General features: G+C 43.0%; 1 protein-coding gene across 4 annotated transcripts in view; it reads left to right on the top strand.

Moving 5' to 3' along the window:
* The first annotated feature begins 1,281 nt into the window (after positions 1-1,281).
* The window catches only part of impdh1b (IMP (inosine 5'-monophosphate) dehydrogenase 1b), a 16,768-nt gene continuing 1,077 nt past the window's right edge, over positions 1,282-16,972 (top strand). Inside the window, exons 1-16 of one of the 4 annotated variants that reach the window (XM_044021860.1) lie at positions 1,282-1,747; positions 8,001-8,099; positions 8,240-8,317; positions 11,810-11,858; positions 12,852-12,953; positions 13,040-13,114; positions 13,432-13,638; positions 13,733-13,820; positions 13,911-14,110; positions 15,008-15,098; positions 15,192-15,287; positions 15,652-15,795; positions 15,900-16,044; positions 16,371-16,514; positions 16,641-16,724; positions 16,820-16,972. The exon at positions 16,820-16,972 is cut by the window's right edge and continues 1,077 nt beyond it. In XM_044021860.1, the coding sequence (XP_043877795.1) occupies positions 1,533-1,747; positions 8,001-8,099; positions 8,240-8,317; positions 11,810-11,858; positions 12,852-12,953; positions 13,040-13,114; positions 13,432-13,638; positions 13,733-13,820; positions 13,911-14,110; positions 15,008-15,098; positions 15,192-15,287; positions 15,652-15,795; positions 15,900-16,044; positions 16,371-16,514; positions 16,641-16,724; positions 16,820-16,841 (1,839 nt within the window). In that variant the 5' untranslated portion in view covers positions 1,282-1,532 and the 3' untranslated portion in view covers positions 16,842-16,972. Of the gene's footprint in view, positions 1,748-5,571; positions 5,734-8,000; positions 8,100-8,236; positions 8,318-11,809; positions 11,859-12,851; positions 12,954-13,039; positions 13,115-13,431; positions 13,639-13,732; positions 13,821-13,910; positions 14,111-15,007; positions 15,099-15,191; positions 15,288-15,651; positions 15,796-15,899; positions 16,045-16,370; positions 16,515-16,640; positions 16,725-16,819 lie in introns of those variants that run through there. The other 3 variants (XM_044021859.1, XM_044021863.1, XM_044021862.1) reach the window with 3 other exon arrangements.

Raw genomic sequence — 16,972 nt, 5'->3', positions numbered from 1 at the left:
GGACCCTCTAAATTGAATGTGAGAGTGAATTGTCTCTATGTGACGCTGCGATGGGCTGATGATCCAGGGTGTGATGTCCCCGCCTCTCGCCCCCATGTCAGCTGAGATTGGCACCAGTGACCCTCATCCCTCATGTGGAGGATGAAAGCTGGTAGAAGATGAATGGATGGGATGGATATATATAAGTACACTAGGATTCATTAGCGGCACGGTGTGGGTGAGGGGGGTTTTCCGTCGTTGCACATGCCAAGAGGATTTTCCATCTTAACGTCCCACCAGCTGTCACAGTCAGTCACCTGGAGGTGATCCCTTTGAGTGTCGGCCCGTATGTGTGTGTGTTGGGGGTTCTTTATTTTATACAACAGTTCCAGCACGTGAAATAGACGGTGCCTTAAAGGGATAAAAGTATACGTATGTTACCAGAAAATGACTTTGGAAGAAGTTTAAGTCACTTTTTTTATATGACATTTACTGTACTTAAAGGGCCACTTCACCCATAAAATATATTGTGTTTTTTCTCCCCTAGTTTGCAGAGATAAATGTGTTATTTGATGCCTCATGTTGAAATAAATCAATAAAACTGACGTCAAAGTCACTTCCTTCAAAGAAAATAAAAGCGCCACATTGCTCTTCGCTGTGTTTCTGTCAATTATCACGAGTTTTATGAGTAAAAAAGTGGTCAAATTGGATCCAAACCAGGTGAAAAGGATAGCGTAACGCAGCTTTTATCATAATGTTTGAGTTTATTTGGTTGTAACGAGAAACCAAGAGTAAGAGAGGCTACATTTATTGTGTCGGTCAAATGTCCCCAACAGTCTGGTGATGATCATGCTCGCTCTGTAACGCTGAAATTGTTCCACTTTGAGTGTTCCGCTCACTCATATAGAGAGGGGGGAAGCCCTCTGGGCGGCCACTCACTCTATTCAACCTTGTGGAGAAACGCTCCAGGCGAGCGAGCGAGCGAGTGTTTTCATGCCGCATGTAAGCGCACACACACCGTAGCTTCATTATTACCCTCCTCCTCTTCCCCTGACAGCAGAAACTCTCCTCTGATGATTTCCAACGACTTAAACGCAACCTTCACTCCACAACAACTCTCTGCTGCTGACATCATTGCCACAGCAACACCCTCTCAGTGGGAGAGTCTCCAGGGTGACGCCCTCTGTTGACACGCCTGAAGGTAGCCAGTGCCTTTTTGTGGGCAGGTGCATCCAGAGCAGGAGCAGACGGAGCAGCCTGCCTCTGGTCCTTCTCTTTTTTCTCCTCTCTCTTTTACGCTCTCTGTCAGTTTGTGTCTCTGTGGGAACATCTGTGCAGCGACATATCTAATCTGCACGTCAGCAACGGGCAAAGGAATTCAGATTAAAAAAGAAAAAAAGAAACATTTCCTCAACTTTGGTGATGAAGTTTTAAGTCTTCTTTTTTGCTGTTGTTTGGGCCCAAATGTAAATTGTCAGCTGTTGGACGTCCCGTGTGAATTTGCGTTGCCATTTTTTACAAAAAAAAGAAAAAGACCTGACCTTGGCCGGGAGATGGAGGGCTATGGATACGAGCACTTTGGTGCGGAAGGAACGAGGGAGAGCCAGACGGTGGATTACAGACGAATCGTGGGGGACACCGAGCCTCTTCGCACAGGTGCCGGATCGGCCGAGTGCGAGCAGTACGTTCGGCAAACCTCCCACGGCCACGAAACTGCGGCCCAGCGATACAGTGCCACGCGCATCCAGGCCGGACTCGGCCCAGAGAGGTGAGCCCTCTTAATAGATGAGTAAAGCTTGGTCACTCAGGGAGTAGAAGTGATGCTTTCACAGGCTGTGCTGTCACGAGGCTGCACATGTAAATTGACTTCATGCCACTGGCTCAGTTTACATGTCCATTCACGCTTCTCGCTTACATCACTTTGCAAATTCCTTTTTTTTTTACCCTGGATACGTACAGTATACGGCCTTGGAGATCATTTGTACGACTTACTCGCGAGCAGATGTGAAAACGGCAAAACAGGTCTGGGTTTGCCAGGTTGTGTCATCTATTTGTCGCGAACTCTGCCGCGCGCGCACACACACATGATTCTATGATGCTCTACCGGGGCAAGAACGAGCATAGTGCAGCTGCAGGGCAGATAAACAAGGCCGAGGATAGACAGAGTAAATAAAGGAGCCAGTGAGTGACACATGCAATGACCTACATTTAATTTAAGTCACCACAGCAGACACGATCGGCGTCTAAGATCATCATTATTATTATTATTATTGTCAGAGCATAATGGAGGACGTGTGTTTGGTTAACAGGAGAAAAGCTGATCCCGTCTCTGACGCGTTAATCCTCCTCTGACAGGTGGATCCCCCTGAGTCATAAATCATAAAGCGCTGGGATATCTGTGTGGGTAGTCAAACATTTTGTATTTATTTATTTATTTGATCTTATTTGATTCTCAGGTTCTTATAAGGTTTGTCAGGTTATCACGACAGCACCTGACTTCCCAAACACCTGAGGGCAGCAAATCTACCCTTTTTCAATGTGCCTTTTAATTGAAATTCCTATTTATTTTGCTCCTTATTTTGTATTTTAGACCGTTTCACATATCGACGTACTCTTAAAATGTTTTCCGTTTTTTTCAGACACAAAAAATACATGAGATTTATTACCAATCTCACTCTAAAGGGGGGACTATTATTGACATATATGGACTCTGGTGCACCAGCTAAATGTGAGCTTTTGTCTTCTATTGGTAAACTCTATCTAATGGTGAAATAAAGTGAAGCACACACTTAAACTGGCACAGATTTTTAGTAGGTGAGCTTTTAGTGACGTGGCTTAAGTGACGTGTTGGGTGGAGCTCCAGGGAAGACTCAGGGGAGCATGGGACACTTGTGTTCTTGAGTCCCTGGCCCCAGAGTTCCCCCTGGGTCATAAATATGACAAAGTGGGGCTCTATGGATCCTCATTAGATCATGTAATGTGGAAAAATGGAGACAAAAATGTAGTGTCGATGAAATATTGTTTTGAAAAGACACAGAAAAAGAGTGAATGTCTATCACTTAAAACAGCCACAGATTCCAGAGCCTTTTCCACTCTTTGCTATTTTCCTGACTAAAATGTTAAAAAGACTAAATCCTGGAAATAGCGTTTGCCTTTTGACAAAATAAAACGTAAATAAAAAGTCACACTCTTGACATTTTGGTAAAAAAAAAAATCACTTCTTTGTACAACTTATTTCAATCACTTCATTATTCTCCTTTTTATTTCTTCATCTTATTAATCATACATTTTGATTCTGCTCATTCATTGATAATAATTGTGTTCATTTAACCTTTTTTCCAAACTTTAAGGACTGACAACAGATCATGTTTGCCATTTATCCCGCTGTTGTGACTGTCATGTGATCTGACGTGTGTGTGTGTGATGCAAACTGGAGCGAGATGCGGTTCAACGTTGTATTTCTTCGTTAGAAAGGATTTTCCAGTACTGTTCTTCGAAGCACAGCGAGGCCGTGCCTGCAGCGCTTGACACCGCTTATCTATCATCAATAGATTTCACAGCGACTTACTTGTAAATAATCTACTCATGGTTTCACCCATGTTTTAGCCTGTTTATTACATGTACTTCAGGTATAAAATAAAGTTATTTAATTTCATTTGCAGATGTTGTGTCCCGTTAAGTATTTATCATAAGACAGGGGAAGTCAGGCTTTGATGTGCTCCGTTACTCGGGTCCCCTCTGCATGCTTATCATGTGAATAAAGTGTGGCTCTGCTGCCTTTTCTGCTGCACTTGAACCACTTCAATTGATTTTGCATGTGACCAGAATTCAATTTGGCACAACGCGTCTCTGAGTCAGTGAAAAGAGGCATAGCCTTATCCGAGTTAAGGTCATTTAGAAACGTTTAAATCTGTTTTAATTGCACTTTTTTCACGTTTTACATTTTGCAAATTCTTTTTCCTTAATCAATCATTTTGTACATTTTATGGACCAAACGATGACTCCATTATGAAAGTAATCGTTAGTTGATAACGATTACGATCCAGATAAAACTGTAATGTTGACTATTGTTTTATTTTTTGTAAAAAAAAATTATTTTCATGTTGTATTACGGCTGTAACCACTGAACAAAATCTGATTGAAAGCCAAGTGTTTTCAACACCTCAAGCATGTATTTCCGCTCAATACAATCAAACGCTTTCTCTGCATTCATCGTTACTATAGAAAAATGAAGATGGTGAATAATTAATTGATTAATTGATGAAAATTAAGATGGTGAATAATATTATGAGTCGCCACTCTTTCTAGTCAATTAGCCACTATTTTTGAAAGTATTTAGCCCATGTAGGCTAATCGGGCGATAAGAAGCACATAGTTCTGGATCTTTCCCATTGTAGAAGTTTGTTATGTCGTCTTATAAAACTGGACTTTTATCTGACTGGAGTGAGGAGATTGCTTTATCAATTCCTGTTATTGTAACCGGTCCTTCCAGCAGTTTAGCTCGTTCATCTGTTAGCCGAGGCATCTGGAAGCCAATGATTACTGTTAAGTGTGTCGTTGTCCAATTCTGAACTATACAACGTTTCATAAAATTTCTGAAAGCATTCGTTGATCTTTGTATTGTTTGGTTGATGGATCATCAGATATATAATACTGATTATCTGTATAGTTCTCCTTTTACTAGAACTATCATTCCATCTGTATCTTTGTTGCTATCTGTACCTTTAAATGGCAACAATCTATATATCTAATCTAATATAATTGCACCCCTTTTATTTGTAGAACAAGATGTAAAATCTACCTGTCCGACCCATATATATTTTTTGCAAATGGGTTTCTTGGAGGAATGCAACCTTGATATTTTCCTTTTTAAAATAGTTTAGACCAGCTTTCCTTTTGACAACATTATTAGAGTCCTTGATATTCCAGGTACAAAACTTAACATTCAGAGGCTCAGTGTAGGATTCTGGCTCTTCGTCGTCTGGGTTAGCTAGTGCTTCCCTAGCCGTCGATTTGCAGCTCTTTTTCCGAGTTTCTCTCTTTCTGGGCATAGTCCAACGTCTATGTAGGTTTAGCGATAGTTCAACCACAGTTTTAGCAATGGGTAAACTGAGAAATATTGTTTTAGTTCAATCCAGCGAGGACACCGACAGTGGTGCATCTATCCTCCTCGGTGCATCACGTCACCCCCTATCGTTTTATTTTTATTGCTTTGTAAAATGCATTATTATATACTACTAATAATAATAACAATGAAAATAACCATTAATTGCTGCCCACAAATTCACTGAAATACAGAACCTGGAGTAACATTTCAGTTAGATAAAATTCCAGTGGGTTTACTGGAATTTTGCCTTTTATCGATTCACTAACTTCCTCATAAAAGTGTAAAACTTTTATGTAATGTTTATTTTTCCTGTTTTGGGGGAAAAATGTGCATAAATACAAGTTAGAAACCCACCTTAAGTATGCCCTCCACCCACGCACACACACACACACACTATGAATATGGCCCCCTTGTTGCCCGCCCCTGCCCGAGTTCCTCGTTTCACAGGATGCAAGGAGTAAAACACGCCTCTGAGTGGAGCCGTGACGTGACGCCGCTGCTGCCAGTACATAACACTGACACGCACTGTCTGCACACAGCAGCCACGGGCAGACTCTCGGTCCTGAGTGACACTTTCATGCAGACGTGTACTCTTGCATCTCGGGGCCACGAGCGACTTGTGTTTCCATCCAGTTCCGTTCTTCGAGGTAACGTGATTTGCTCCTGTTTTGTTGTCTCTTCAGCGCGAGTCCACTCCCCGGGAAAGTTGCTTCCTTTTCAGTCAACGTGGGCATCTCCATCTCCGCCTCGGCAGCTATAGCTAACATGTGTGTGGGTTTTTTTTTTCTTAACTCTTGGTCTTTTCGCGGTGAAAGTTTGAGCCCCGCGGTTTGAACGACATTCGTGTCATGTTTGAGTGCCAAAAAGAAGAAGCTAAGAAAAAAAAAAAGCTTTTATTGTGTTATCTTTTTCAGGTGAAGTCCTCCATAACCGCGCTACCTGTGCTAAATGCTAACGGTTTCCTCCACATGTCTGTTAAACAAACGTAGCCAAAAGCAGGCGTTGCTAAAAAAATGTCAAGCCCTTGCACAAGAGAGCGAGTCGTTACCGCACATGTGCAACATATACAGCATACCTGCTTTAATTTAACGTGAATTAAGTTTAGGTGACGTGTAAATGTATAGATAATATGTGTATTTCAGTATCGCATTGTAATAATAGCAACGTTAGGGCTCTAAAGCTGTTGTTTCCGTAAAAAAAGTGTATTATTTGTGTCAATAACTGAGTAATAATCGGGTTAACTTAACGGATAATGTGTCATGTTCATCACTGGACGTTAGGATTAAGTGTCAGCCATGTTGCCAGGAGGCTGCAGCTATTCACACACACACACACACACACGTTTTTACACTGTGTCTTCGCAGATGTTCTGTATTTAAGTGTTATTTGTGGGCGTTAGTTTATAATGCTGTGCTGTGTGAATGTACATCAACAGGGATAATATAACGCAGGCTGTTGACATGACGCCCCAGTCAACGCCATTCAGAGCCCCCCATCGGAAATGAGTCAAAACAACGTTGTCTCTGTCCTCACAACGGCACTATCGCTATTACAACACGCCGCCGTGCAGTTTATCATACAAAGTGACTCACTTTACAATTCGGCGTGAATTAAACACTCAAACTACCACTTGTTAGAGTGAAATTTCAAATTGAAGTGCTGGTTACCTGGCATGAGGGTGATGTACTGCTAATGCAGCTCATCCCACTAGCGTGGATGGACGCTGTTGTTGTTGTTTTTCACTCACTATCAAAAACCAAAGGGTTGTGTCCTCCACCTTATGTCCTTAACTGTGGGTGCGCAGTACCGACAGCTAACGTTTGCTAGCTACTGATAATGTAATGTAGGTCACCAGTTAGCTAGTACACAGTAATGGAGATGCTCTTATTGCCGGTATGTTGTGTTCATCCAGGACCGATTTTTTTATTAATTTTTTTTGAGTCATGTTTTGCCGTTGGGTCCAGTCTAAAATCAAAGCTATAGCTACAGAGTAGTTCGGGTGAGTGTTAGTGGGTCACTCGGCCATGTTTTGCTGTAGCACGCGGTCGTGTGAGGACTCAACAGCGCTACTGCACTGTTGACATCCTGTTGTCTCGTGCGCTGGCCCGTGTTTATGTTTAGTCACCGAGAAAGGTTTTATTATCTTGGATGCAGGAGATCTGTTCTTATCATCTCCATAACCTCGATAATCTGGTGTCCAATAAAAGTGCATTGCACCTATATTTGTGTGTGTGTGTGTGTGTGTGTGTTTACCATCCACTGCTCTGAAGTGGAGCTACTTTTAAAGAGATTATCAGTGGGTGGTGCACAATTTAAAGTCTGGTACACAGCATGCAAAGGATAAGAAGGTTGAACCTCGTGACGTAAGTAAAGAGATTCTGTCGATGTAGATACGTGGTTGCATTTCGCTGCGCCGGCTATTTCTGGTTTCTTTACCTCCGTATAACAAATACATCATTTATGAATCATCATCAACATTTCATTAATCGATATCGTAAGAGACAGACAAACGGACACAACTGCACTGAAATACAAAAAGTGGCGTAACATTTCACTGAAATGATTCCCGAACTTCATCCATTATTTGTTATAATATATTTCCACTGGGTTTATTTGAATTTTACCTTTTTTAATCGACTTACTAACCTCCTCCCTTGTTTGTAAAAACGTTAATATAATCAAGAGTTTTTGTTTTAATGCCAATGTTTTGCCAACTTGTAACAGCAGGGTTGCAAGTTTACACTTATTGCAGGCACACTGACCTGAGGCTGCCTGCTGGGAGATGTTGATGTTACTATGGTTATGTCTTCCTGTTGAGTGGATGTCTGGTGTTATTGCGGAGCGTTGCGTCACGGTCTGTACACTCATGATGATGCTGTTGATTGAAGTAGCCTCTCGTTGTCCCTTTCGGCAGCATGGCAGATTACCTAATCAGTGGCGGCACAGGCTACGTACCCGAGGACGGACTCTCGGCCCAGCAGCTCTTCTCGATCGGAGACGGCCTGACGTACAAGTAAGTCTCCCTGCAGTTCCGTACAAATGAAATCAATTCATAGTGAGGTCTCCTGATTTGAAAACCTCACCTACGTGAGACGGCGGGTGAAGGTGACTCACGAGTGCTTTGTAATGGCCAAACGCATTTTGAACCAGCAGATCTGACCAACAGTGCGTTGTCTCCGATGGTCACACGGCTGCAGAGCTATGCTCTAAAGGAGATGGGTTGACTTACAAGTGAGTAAAACAGTCATCTTCAAACTAATTTGAAACTGTGCCGTTTGAAATCTTTTGTCTCTCCAAATGGTGAACTCATCCGTGGCTGGTGTGGTGGGGGAAGCAAATGACTCTCCTTAAAGTAACTCAACTTTGACTGAACTTAATCTAGTGTCTTTTAAAAGAAGATAAATGGAGTGCGGTTTGCAACATTTTAACCTGGACTTGGTCATGGGGGTGGAATTTGCTTCCGATCGACATAACTGCATTATTAACTCCAGCTTAACCATCAAAGTGCACGCACGGCCTGTCCTGTGAATGCAGCATGTGTGTGTTAGAAACACCGGAATCATGTGATTCACATGCTAAATATTACCTACCCTCACACTCCTTTCATCAGCTTTCTGCTGACACAAGAACAACCCTTTATAGATCATTAAACATGTTGTCTAATCCATCCAGCACTTTTTGTTTTTCCATCAAAGTTACAACATTTGTTGGGACTCAAGCATGCCGTTTTGTTCCCGCCTTGCATTTGCTCCAGTAAGACCTCCTGACATCATGGCAGAGCTTTAATTCTGTTAAATGTTTTGCCACAGGTCTCGACGACTAATAAAACAAAGGGAATTTCCTGTCAGGGGCTGGTTTTTTCCCCCCTTTACACCCTTTAAGGGCTATAATATAGACGGTTGGACACACACTAACCTCTCTGTTGGTGACGGCGCCAAAACCGCGACTTTGGTTAGACATCTGATGTCACATGGCGGTGATGACGCTACATGCTGCTACTTTTCTAGGGCACGTTGGCACAAATCACATGAAACACGTCTGTTTTCCATTCGCTTTAGCGTTCGGCTCCGGGGCGTGAAATGTTCCCCACACTCTCCAGCTTATTCAGATGTTTTTAAGGTGGATGATTTAAATATTTACACAAAAGGAAAAGGTCTTCAGTGATAGTAGCTTCATCTCGCCTGTGGGAAAGTCTGTTATGGGGACGCACTGTGTTTTTTTGTGTCTGCTGAAAAGTGAGACATTCCACATCTATCTTTCACCTTGACTGCGTTACACGTGGAAGGGGCCAACTTGAAGGACACATTTGTCTGCTTTATTTGTATGAAATTAGAATGTTATTATAATTGTGTAAAATACGGTGTGTCGTCCGTTATCTTCCACAGGAGGCCGTCAAAATTCATCTCGTAATTGGCAACTGTCGTCTAATTTTGAGCCGCATGTGATTTGAATAACGCTAACGCCCTCCACACTGTAACCTCATGCGGTGTGACCAAAGGAAATTTTGTGCACATGATGGCCGGAATTGACATCATGTGAATTTCTGGGGTAAATGTGGTCTGTTGGGTCTTGCATTTCATTGTTCCTTTTTAAAGCAGCGCAAATTTATTTGCCTAACATGTGAGCACACACACAGCTATTATAAATGGTGTGCTCTTAAGAAATGAATGCAGGAAATAAATTCCTAGAGCCAAATGTAGTGTAACAATGATCTACTTTTGACTTAAAGGTACCTGTGGAGGAGTTGCATGCTTTCTTTTTTTGTTTTGTTTTTTTTTATAAAAAATGAAAAGTTTGAGATTGTCAATCTTAATTTTCTATGTCAGTAGCGAAAAAAGTGAAGTCACATCACAAGTGAGACGGAGAAGGAAAAACGGAAACTACTGCTGCGGCCTTCTGCCATGTGCAAAAACCATACGCTTGGCATGACATGTAAACATGTTTTTCCTTTTAAAAAATTCTGTATTTCTCTCAAAAAGGCCTCAAAAAACAAAATACTTAAGGCTCTGTTGGGAGAAGTTGGATCAACTGCAGTTTATGGAGAAACTTGTACAACTTTTTGAAACCCTAAAGAGCAACTTTCATGGCAAACTTGATGATTGAACCGCAGACAAATGGCAAATACTAAATGAAAGAAATTATTATTATATTGGCTGTGTGTGTGTGTCCCAAGTATGTCCCAGTTAACAAATGATGGGCATCTGTACAAACGGGTACGACCAGTTGTGAACCCGCCTGCTTAAACACTACCGTTTTACCATCATGCGTTTATTCAACACTTGATCGTCAAACGTAAATGACGATGACAACGGTAAAAACCAGCGGAGTCGAGTCAGTGAGCCCTTGTCGGATGGCGCTGCACACGCAGCCTTGTGGCCGCCGCTGCTGAATGCTAACAGATGTGCGCTGGACCCGCTCCTGCTCCTTATTCTGGTTTGTGGGTGTTTTTGGCTCTCAAAAAATAAGGGAAAAACAAACCATAGACGCCTCCCCGGCAGTGAGTGTCCCATCTAGTGTGGCTATTTCAGCTCCCTACGCCTCCACACACACTCACACTCGCACACTAGAGCAGAAAAGGTGAAGTGTGTTCACTTCATGTTAAAATGGCTGCTTTGAAATAGATCCCTCTTCTTAGACATGTTTATACACTTGTACTGCTCAACATTTACGTGTTTTTCTTAGCGGTCTTCAGTTGCCCTCCTGTTTTCTTTCCAACGGGCATGTCGCTTAGTCTCACGCCCAAACTACAGAAACCACAAAGTACACAAACAGTTTGTCTGGAAAAGCCTAGACTTGCGTCATCTCACGGCCTCTATCCCACTCTTCCATCTTTGTCACTGAAAGACGCACTTGCATTAATGCAAATCTACACTCATCCACAATTATAATTCCTTTTCAAACAGGGAATTACCAGTACTGGTTAGGGTTCAGTGTCGTGTCTCTGTTTTATCAGCTAAAAAAAAAATGCCTTAGAGGCTGAAAAACTGGTTCAGCTCAGTTCTGCCGCAAAGAATTTGCTAGTCAGGAAGGTTCACAGCAATGAAGATTGAGCATTTCTAAACATAGGAGCCAAAAGCAGTGCAGCAGTGATCCTTTATGGAGGCAAAATAATGGTGTGTTTGTCCAAGTCTAGGCAGGATCTGAGTTTCAAAGACTGTGTTGATATTATATTGCTTTTTGAGAGCATTGATATATTTTTTTTTTTAACTGCTGTTCCAAATAAAAGCTGAGAAGGTGGAACCTTCTCAACGATGGGCGTCTGTAGAACCAGACCTGGAAGCATCTGCTGTTTCTAAGGATGGTTCTTTTTAAATTTGAAGGAGCAACAAGAGCTGCTGTTGTCCGCTATTGCTGTTGTTGTTGTTGTTGTTGATGGGAAATCACAGATGTATGGAACCGCTATTAATCTGAGCACCACCAGGTTCACCTTTGTCAAAAAGTTATGGGTCACCACGATTCCAATCTCTAAATTGTGCTACTGTGAAAAAGACCGTATCAAATCCTTAATCCCTAATGACTACTTTTGAGTCCTGGTCTAATTTTAGCTGTTTTCTTTCTTGTACACCTCTCAGTTGTGAAACGTGTCCAGTGTTCTGCTTTTTCACGGCGAAATGTACAAATAAGACTCTCTGTGACGCAGTGTGGATGCTTGTCAGACCTCGCAGCACCGCTACGTTGGCGAGCGTCAGCCCATTACTCTGCGTTCTGCTTTATGTCTTTCAGTGACTTCCTGATTTTGCCCGGTTTCATCGATTTCACATCGGATGAAGTGGTGAGTATGCATGTGTTTTGCTTATTTGTTATTCTGTTGCAAGTCCATGCTTGTTGTTGTTGTTGTGGTCTCAGCAGAGACTTCTGCAAACCTCTCGACTCTCCAGACCTCCGCATAACTGCAGCTCTCGCACAGAAATAGTGTTGTTTTTGCCCAGAGTGAAAACCATCTGCATCATTTCTTGCTCTCCCCTGCTTCTCTGCTATTTCTTGCCCGCGGTGGTCACACCGCTGGCCGCTCCTCGTGTTTACATTTGTGTCTGCTCGGTTACTCATCCGCGAGTTAATCTCCAAGCTTTTGATGAAATCCCTTTGTCAACTTTAACTGTTTCCTTTTAGATTAATGGAATTAATCTTATTTGAGGAGTCTCTCTGTGGTGAAGTTATTCCCCAGGTTCCTCCATTTCAAGCGCTCTTTGGCCTCAGAAACTCATATTTGGAGTGAGGCAGAAACTTGAGGGGCCTTTGTGGGAAATTCCTTGGGGGGGTGGGGGGGGTCACAAGGTTCTTAAACGTGCTTTCTTAACCCTCAGCTGAATTTAGCAGGTGAGTGCAGTTGAGTGCTCCTGTGCTGGATGAATTGCTTTTAGGCCACTTTCTCTGTGAACCTCTGTAGTTTGTGTCTGCCGCCGATAAGGTGTTAAAAGTCAGACGTCTGTGTTTTGTTTTTTTCCCACGCGTAAAGGAATGTCATTATTTTCTTTCCTCCTCACCTCGGTCACACAGATAACAACCAGTTTGGGTTCTGGCTGTTGTGGGAATTGGTTAGAAGTGAAAATTGAGTCTCATTTCTGTCATGACATGTAGTCTCTTGTGTTTGTAACCACTGATATTGAACGTTTTCACTTGCATCTGCCTAAACTGACCTCATCAGTCCTGGTAGAGAACTGGAATGTGGTTGTATGTCTCCTTACGTAAGGCTGCCCCCTAGTGGCAAATGTACAAAATGTCAGAAGTACTATTTCCCATCCAGTTGCTCCTTCTTGTCTCCCAGGACCTGACGTCTGCACTGACCAGGAAGATCACGCTGAAGACCCCGCTCATCTCCTCGCCCATGGACACCGTCACAGAGTCGGCCATGGCTATCGCGATGGCGGTGAGATTACCTACAAGAGATTGTGTGTTTTCCCCTCAATAACATCGTTCTAAAGTCCTTGTGTGCTCCCTCTTTGCACGTGGTAGCTCATGGGAGGCATCGGCATCATTCACCACAACTGCACGCCAGAGTTTCAAGCCAATGAGGCTCGCAAGGTTAAGGTAAAAGGAGATTATTCTTCAAATTGACGAAAGTATAACATTTCTGTTTTGTCCTTTAATTTCATATATGTTCCCATTCTGTCCCTATTTAGGCTACGGTAACTTTCTTTCTGAGTTTTGTATGTGTTTGTGTGGTTTTGTTTTTATTTAAAAAGAAGAAGCTTAATTGTGTTTTTTATAATGCTATCCACTAATTGTTTTGTGTGTTGTGTGGCGTTTTTGTTTTGTTTGTTTGTTTGTTCGCTGCTCTGCATACATTTAAAAAAAAAAAAACGAAACGAGTCCAAAATAATGAAGTTTGATTTGTTTGTTTGCAGAGGTTTGAGCAGGGTTTTATCACAGACCCGGTGGTGATGAGTCCACACCACACGGTCGGGGATGTGTTTGAGGCCAAAGTAAGACATGGCTTCTCTGGTATCCCTGTCACAGAGACAGGCAAGATGGGCAGCAAATTGGTGGGCATCGTCACCTCCAGAGATATTGACTTTCTTTCCGAGAAAGACCACAAAAAACCTCTGGAGGAGGTACGTGATTTTATGTTTTTAGCTATTATTTCAAAATATATTTGTGCTTTTATTATCTTTTATACTGAAGTTGTGCTGATTGGTCTATTCGCAGGCTATGACTAAGAGGGAGGAGCTAGTTGTGGCTCCAGCCGGCGTTACACTGAAAGAAGCCAACGACATCCTGCAGCGCAGTAAAAAAGGTGAATAAATGCACAGAGCAACTTTTGGTGTCGTCAAATTTGTCTCTATCTTTTTTTAACGTCCCTGTCGTCCACTCTCTCCGTCACCAGGCAAGCTTCCGATCGTCAACGACAACGACGAGCTGGTGGCCATCATCGCGAGAACGGATCTGAAAAAGAACAGGGACTACCCGCTGGCCTCCAAGGACTCGCGCAAACAGCTGCTGTGCGGCGCCGCCATCGGCACCAGGGAGGACGACAAGTACAGACTGGACCTGTTGGTGCAGGCTGGAGTGGATGTTGTCGTTCTGGTGAGTTTTCGTCGATCCATATCTTATTAGAACAGTCCAACAAGGGTTTATTATCCTTGAAGAGTTCCTCGGGACATCTCGTAAGCCACTTTGGCTGTGTTGAATGAATATAGCTCATATTTTCCAGAGGATGTTCATTTTTGGTCAACTTTAGAACTGTCATCTCAGTTTCTTAAATTAGCCTAAAATGGCTAAGCTACGCAAAAACTTACTAATTTGTTCCTAGCGGTAGAAAATGTCACCTTCCCACAAACGGCTGTAAAACATTATATATTAAAAAAAAATTCTCTTTTAAATGAGTCAGTCTTTTAAAGCTACTTCAGCCTGAAATATACATATCAAATATTAATTGAAAAAAAAAAAGTGTTTTCACAACTCAAGAATCTAAAAAAAGAACTACAATCATTCCCGGAAAGTTATTATTATTAATATTTGATATGTATATTTCAGGCTGAAGTAGCTTTAAAAGACTGACTCATTTAGAGCAGAAGAAAATATTAATATATAATGTTTTTACAGCCGTTTCTGGGAAGGTGACATTTTCTGCCGCTAGGAACAAATTTGGACGTTTTTTTAAAGGAACTCTCAAGGGTTAAATTTAGGTTTAAGTTTGTAGTGTACTTGCATTGTCTAAAACATGTTTTTAAATGCATGGACAACTCTGTTTATATTAAATTTAACGTGCTGTTTTTAAAGACATCATTTGCGTTACCGTCTCTGCCGTAACTTCCAGGGCAAAATCTTCAAGAGTGAGAAGGAAATGGAAATGTCCATTACCACTCGTTAGCCAGTGTGTTGCCCTTTATTTAAAACGTTTCTTTGTGTGTATAATCGTCACCACTCGTTTTTTTCTCCTCTTCAATGAAACTTCGACCACGTTTGTCTTCCCGTCTCCAGGACTCCTCACAGGGCAACTCGGTCTATCAAATCAACATGATAAATTATATTAAGCAGAAGCATCCCGATCTGCAGGTGGTAGGAGGAAACGGTGAGTTACGTCGTGTCAAATTAAAGTCGTAAAAATATGTGCGCGTGAAATGACGCGGACTTCATTTCCGCGCGTTTTGTCTTTTCTCCACAGTGGTCACGGCGGCTCAGGCCAAGAATCTCATCGACGCTGGTGTCGACGCTTTAAGAGTCGGAATGGGCTGCGGCTCCATCTGCATCACACAGGAAGGTACGGCGCCACCTCCTGAGCACGTGTAGAACTGTGCTCTGTGACCATGTTTGCGGCTGGGAAATTAAAATATTTTAGCACATTTATCCTCACTGGAACGGTGTATGCTCTTAATTTGAGCAACAGATGAAGAACAGATAGCCTGAGACCACTCCTAGTTGTCATGGTGATCTTCCAAGGCCCCGTTCCGGGTTGCCATGGGGACCAGCATCTCTTACTCAGACTAGGTCACAGTCATCCACAAGATTTAGAGGACATGAACCTGAAGTGCGTCTTAGTAACCCGGTGAAATGAGACTTGCTGCTGCTTCCTGTGTGAGTTGTCGCCGCCGCAGTCGCGCTGAACGATGTTCTCTGCCTTGCAGTCATGGCGTGCGGGCGGCCTCAGGGGACCTCCGTGTACAAGGTGGCAGAGTACGCCAGGCGCTTCGGCGTGCCGGTCATCGCCGACGGCGGCATTCAGACCGTGGGTCACGTGGTGAAGGCTCTGTCACTCGGAGCATCGACTGGTGAGGTTTAGAAGATTGTGACAGTGGTTTGTGTGTGTGTGTGTGTGTGTGTGTGTGTAGTGATCACAAACTCATATCATCATCTCCCTTGTCCACAATGGCAGTCATGATGGGCTCGTTGCTAGCGGCAACCACCGAGGCTCCAGGGGAGTACTTCTTCTCAGACGGCGTGCGGCTTAAAAAGTATCGCGGCATGGGCTCCTTGGACGCCATGGAGAAGAGCACCAGCAGCCAGAAACGCTACTTTAGGTAATTTAAGAGCCCGCAAGTTTAAGGCTTCCAGCGCAGACGACGCACTTTGCTTTACCGAAATTGCGCGACCCGGTAACAAATGTTATTTTAAATAAGACTTTTTTAGTTATTCTCCATTTTAAATTGTGAAAGGAGGACTTTAACACGCAGTAAATTGGCAGATATTGAAAGTTGTTCTGGATAAATGGGCGAAAGCACTTACTTACAGGACATTTCCTGGTTAAAATGAGCAAAAAGTCCAGGTGGACATTTTCTAGGCTTAGGTGTTAAAGGGTTAACAGCTCACACAATGTTCATCTGAGACCCCATGGTTGCTTCCACAGTGAGGGTGACAAGGTGAAGGTCGCCCAGGGTGTGTCCGGCTCCGTTCAGGATAAGGGATCCATCCACAAGTTTATACCTTACCTGATCGCTGGTATTCAACACGGCTGCCAGGACATCGGCGCCAAGAGTCTCTCTGTCCTCCGGTGAGTCATTTTAAAACAAAAAAAAATGGTTAGCGTGCAAATCCGCTGTTCTATTTAACGGTTTAAAGCCCGTGCTTGGTAGCGCTTCTCCTTTTTATATTCAACACTTGTTTGCATCCTCTCCAGTTCCATGATGTACTCCGGGGAGCTCAAGTTCGAGAAGCGCACCATGTCTGCACAGGTGGAGGGAGGCGTTCACGGTCTCCACTCGTAAGTACATTCATGAACGAACTCGTTACGTAAACAGGTCTTTATTTGAGGCAAAAATGCTGATTTCTCTTCCACGTTTTCTTCCCCCTCCGCAGTTACGAGAAGCGGCTTTACTGAGCAGGCGGTGTCTGAGAGTACACGTTAACGTAACGGTGCCCAAAAATGTTAAACTGCCACCTCTGCACCCTCTCTCTCTCTCCACTCTCTCCACTCTCTCCTTCCCTCACCTTGTTGCATCCACTGTTGCT

Source organism: Solea senegalensis, linkage group LG3, assembly GCF_019176455.1.
Source record: "Solea senegalensis isolate Sse05_10M linkage group LG3, IFAPA_SoseM_1, whole genome shotgun sequence".
Lineage (NCBI taxonomy): Eukaryota > Metazoa > Chordata > Actinopteri > Pleuronectiformes > Soleidae > Solea > Solea senegalensis.
This window is presented reverse-complemented; position numbering and strand designations above follow the sequence as displayed.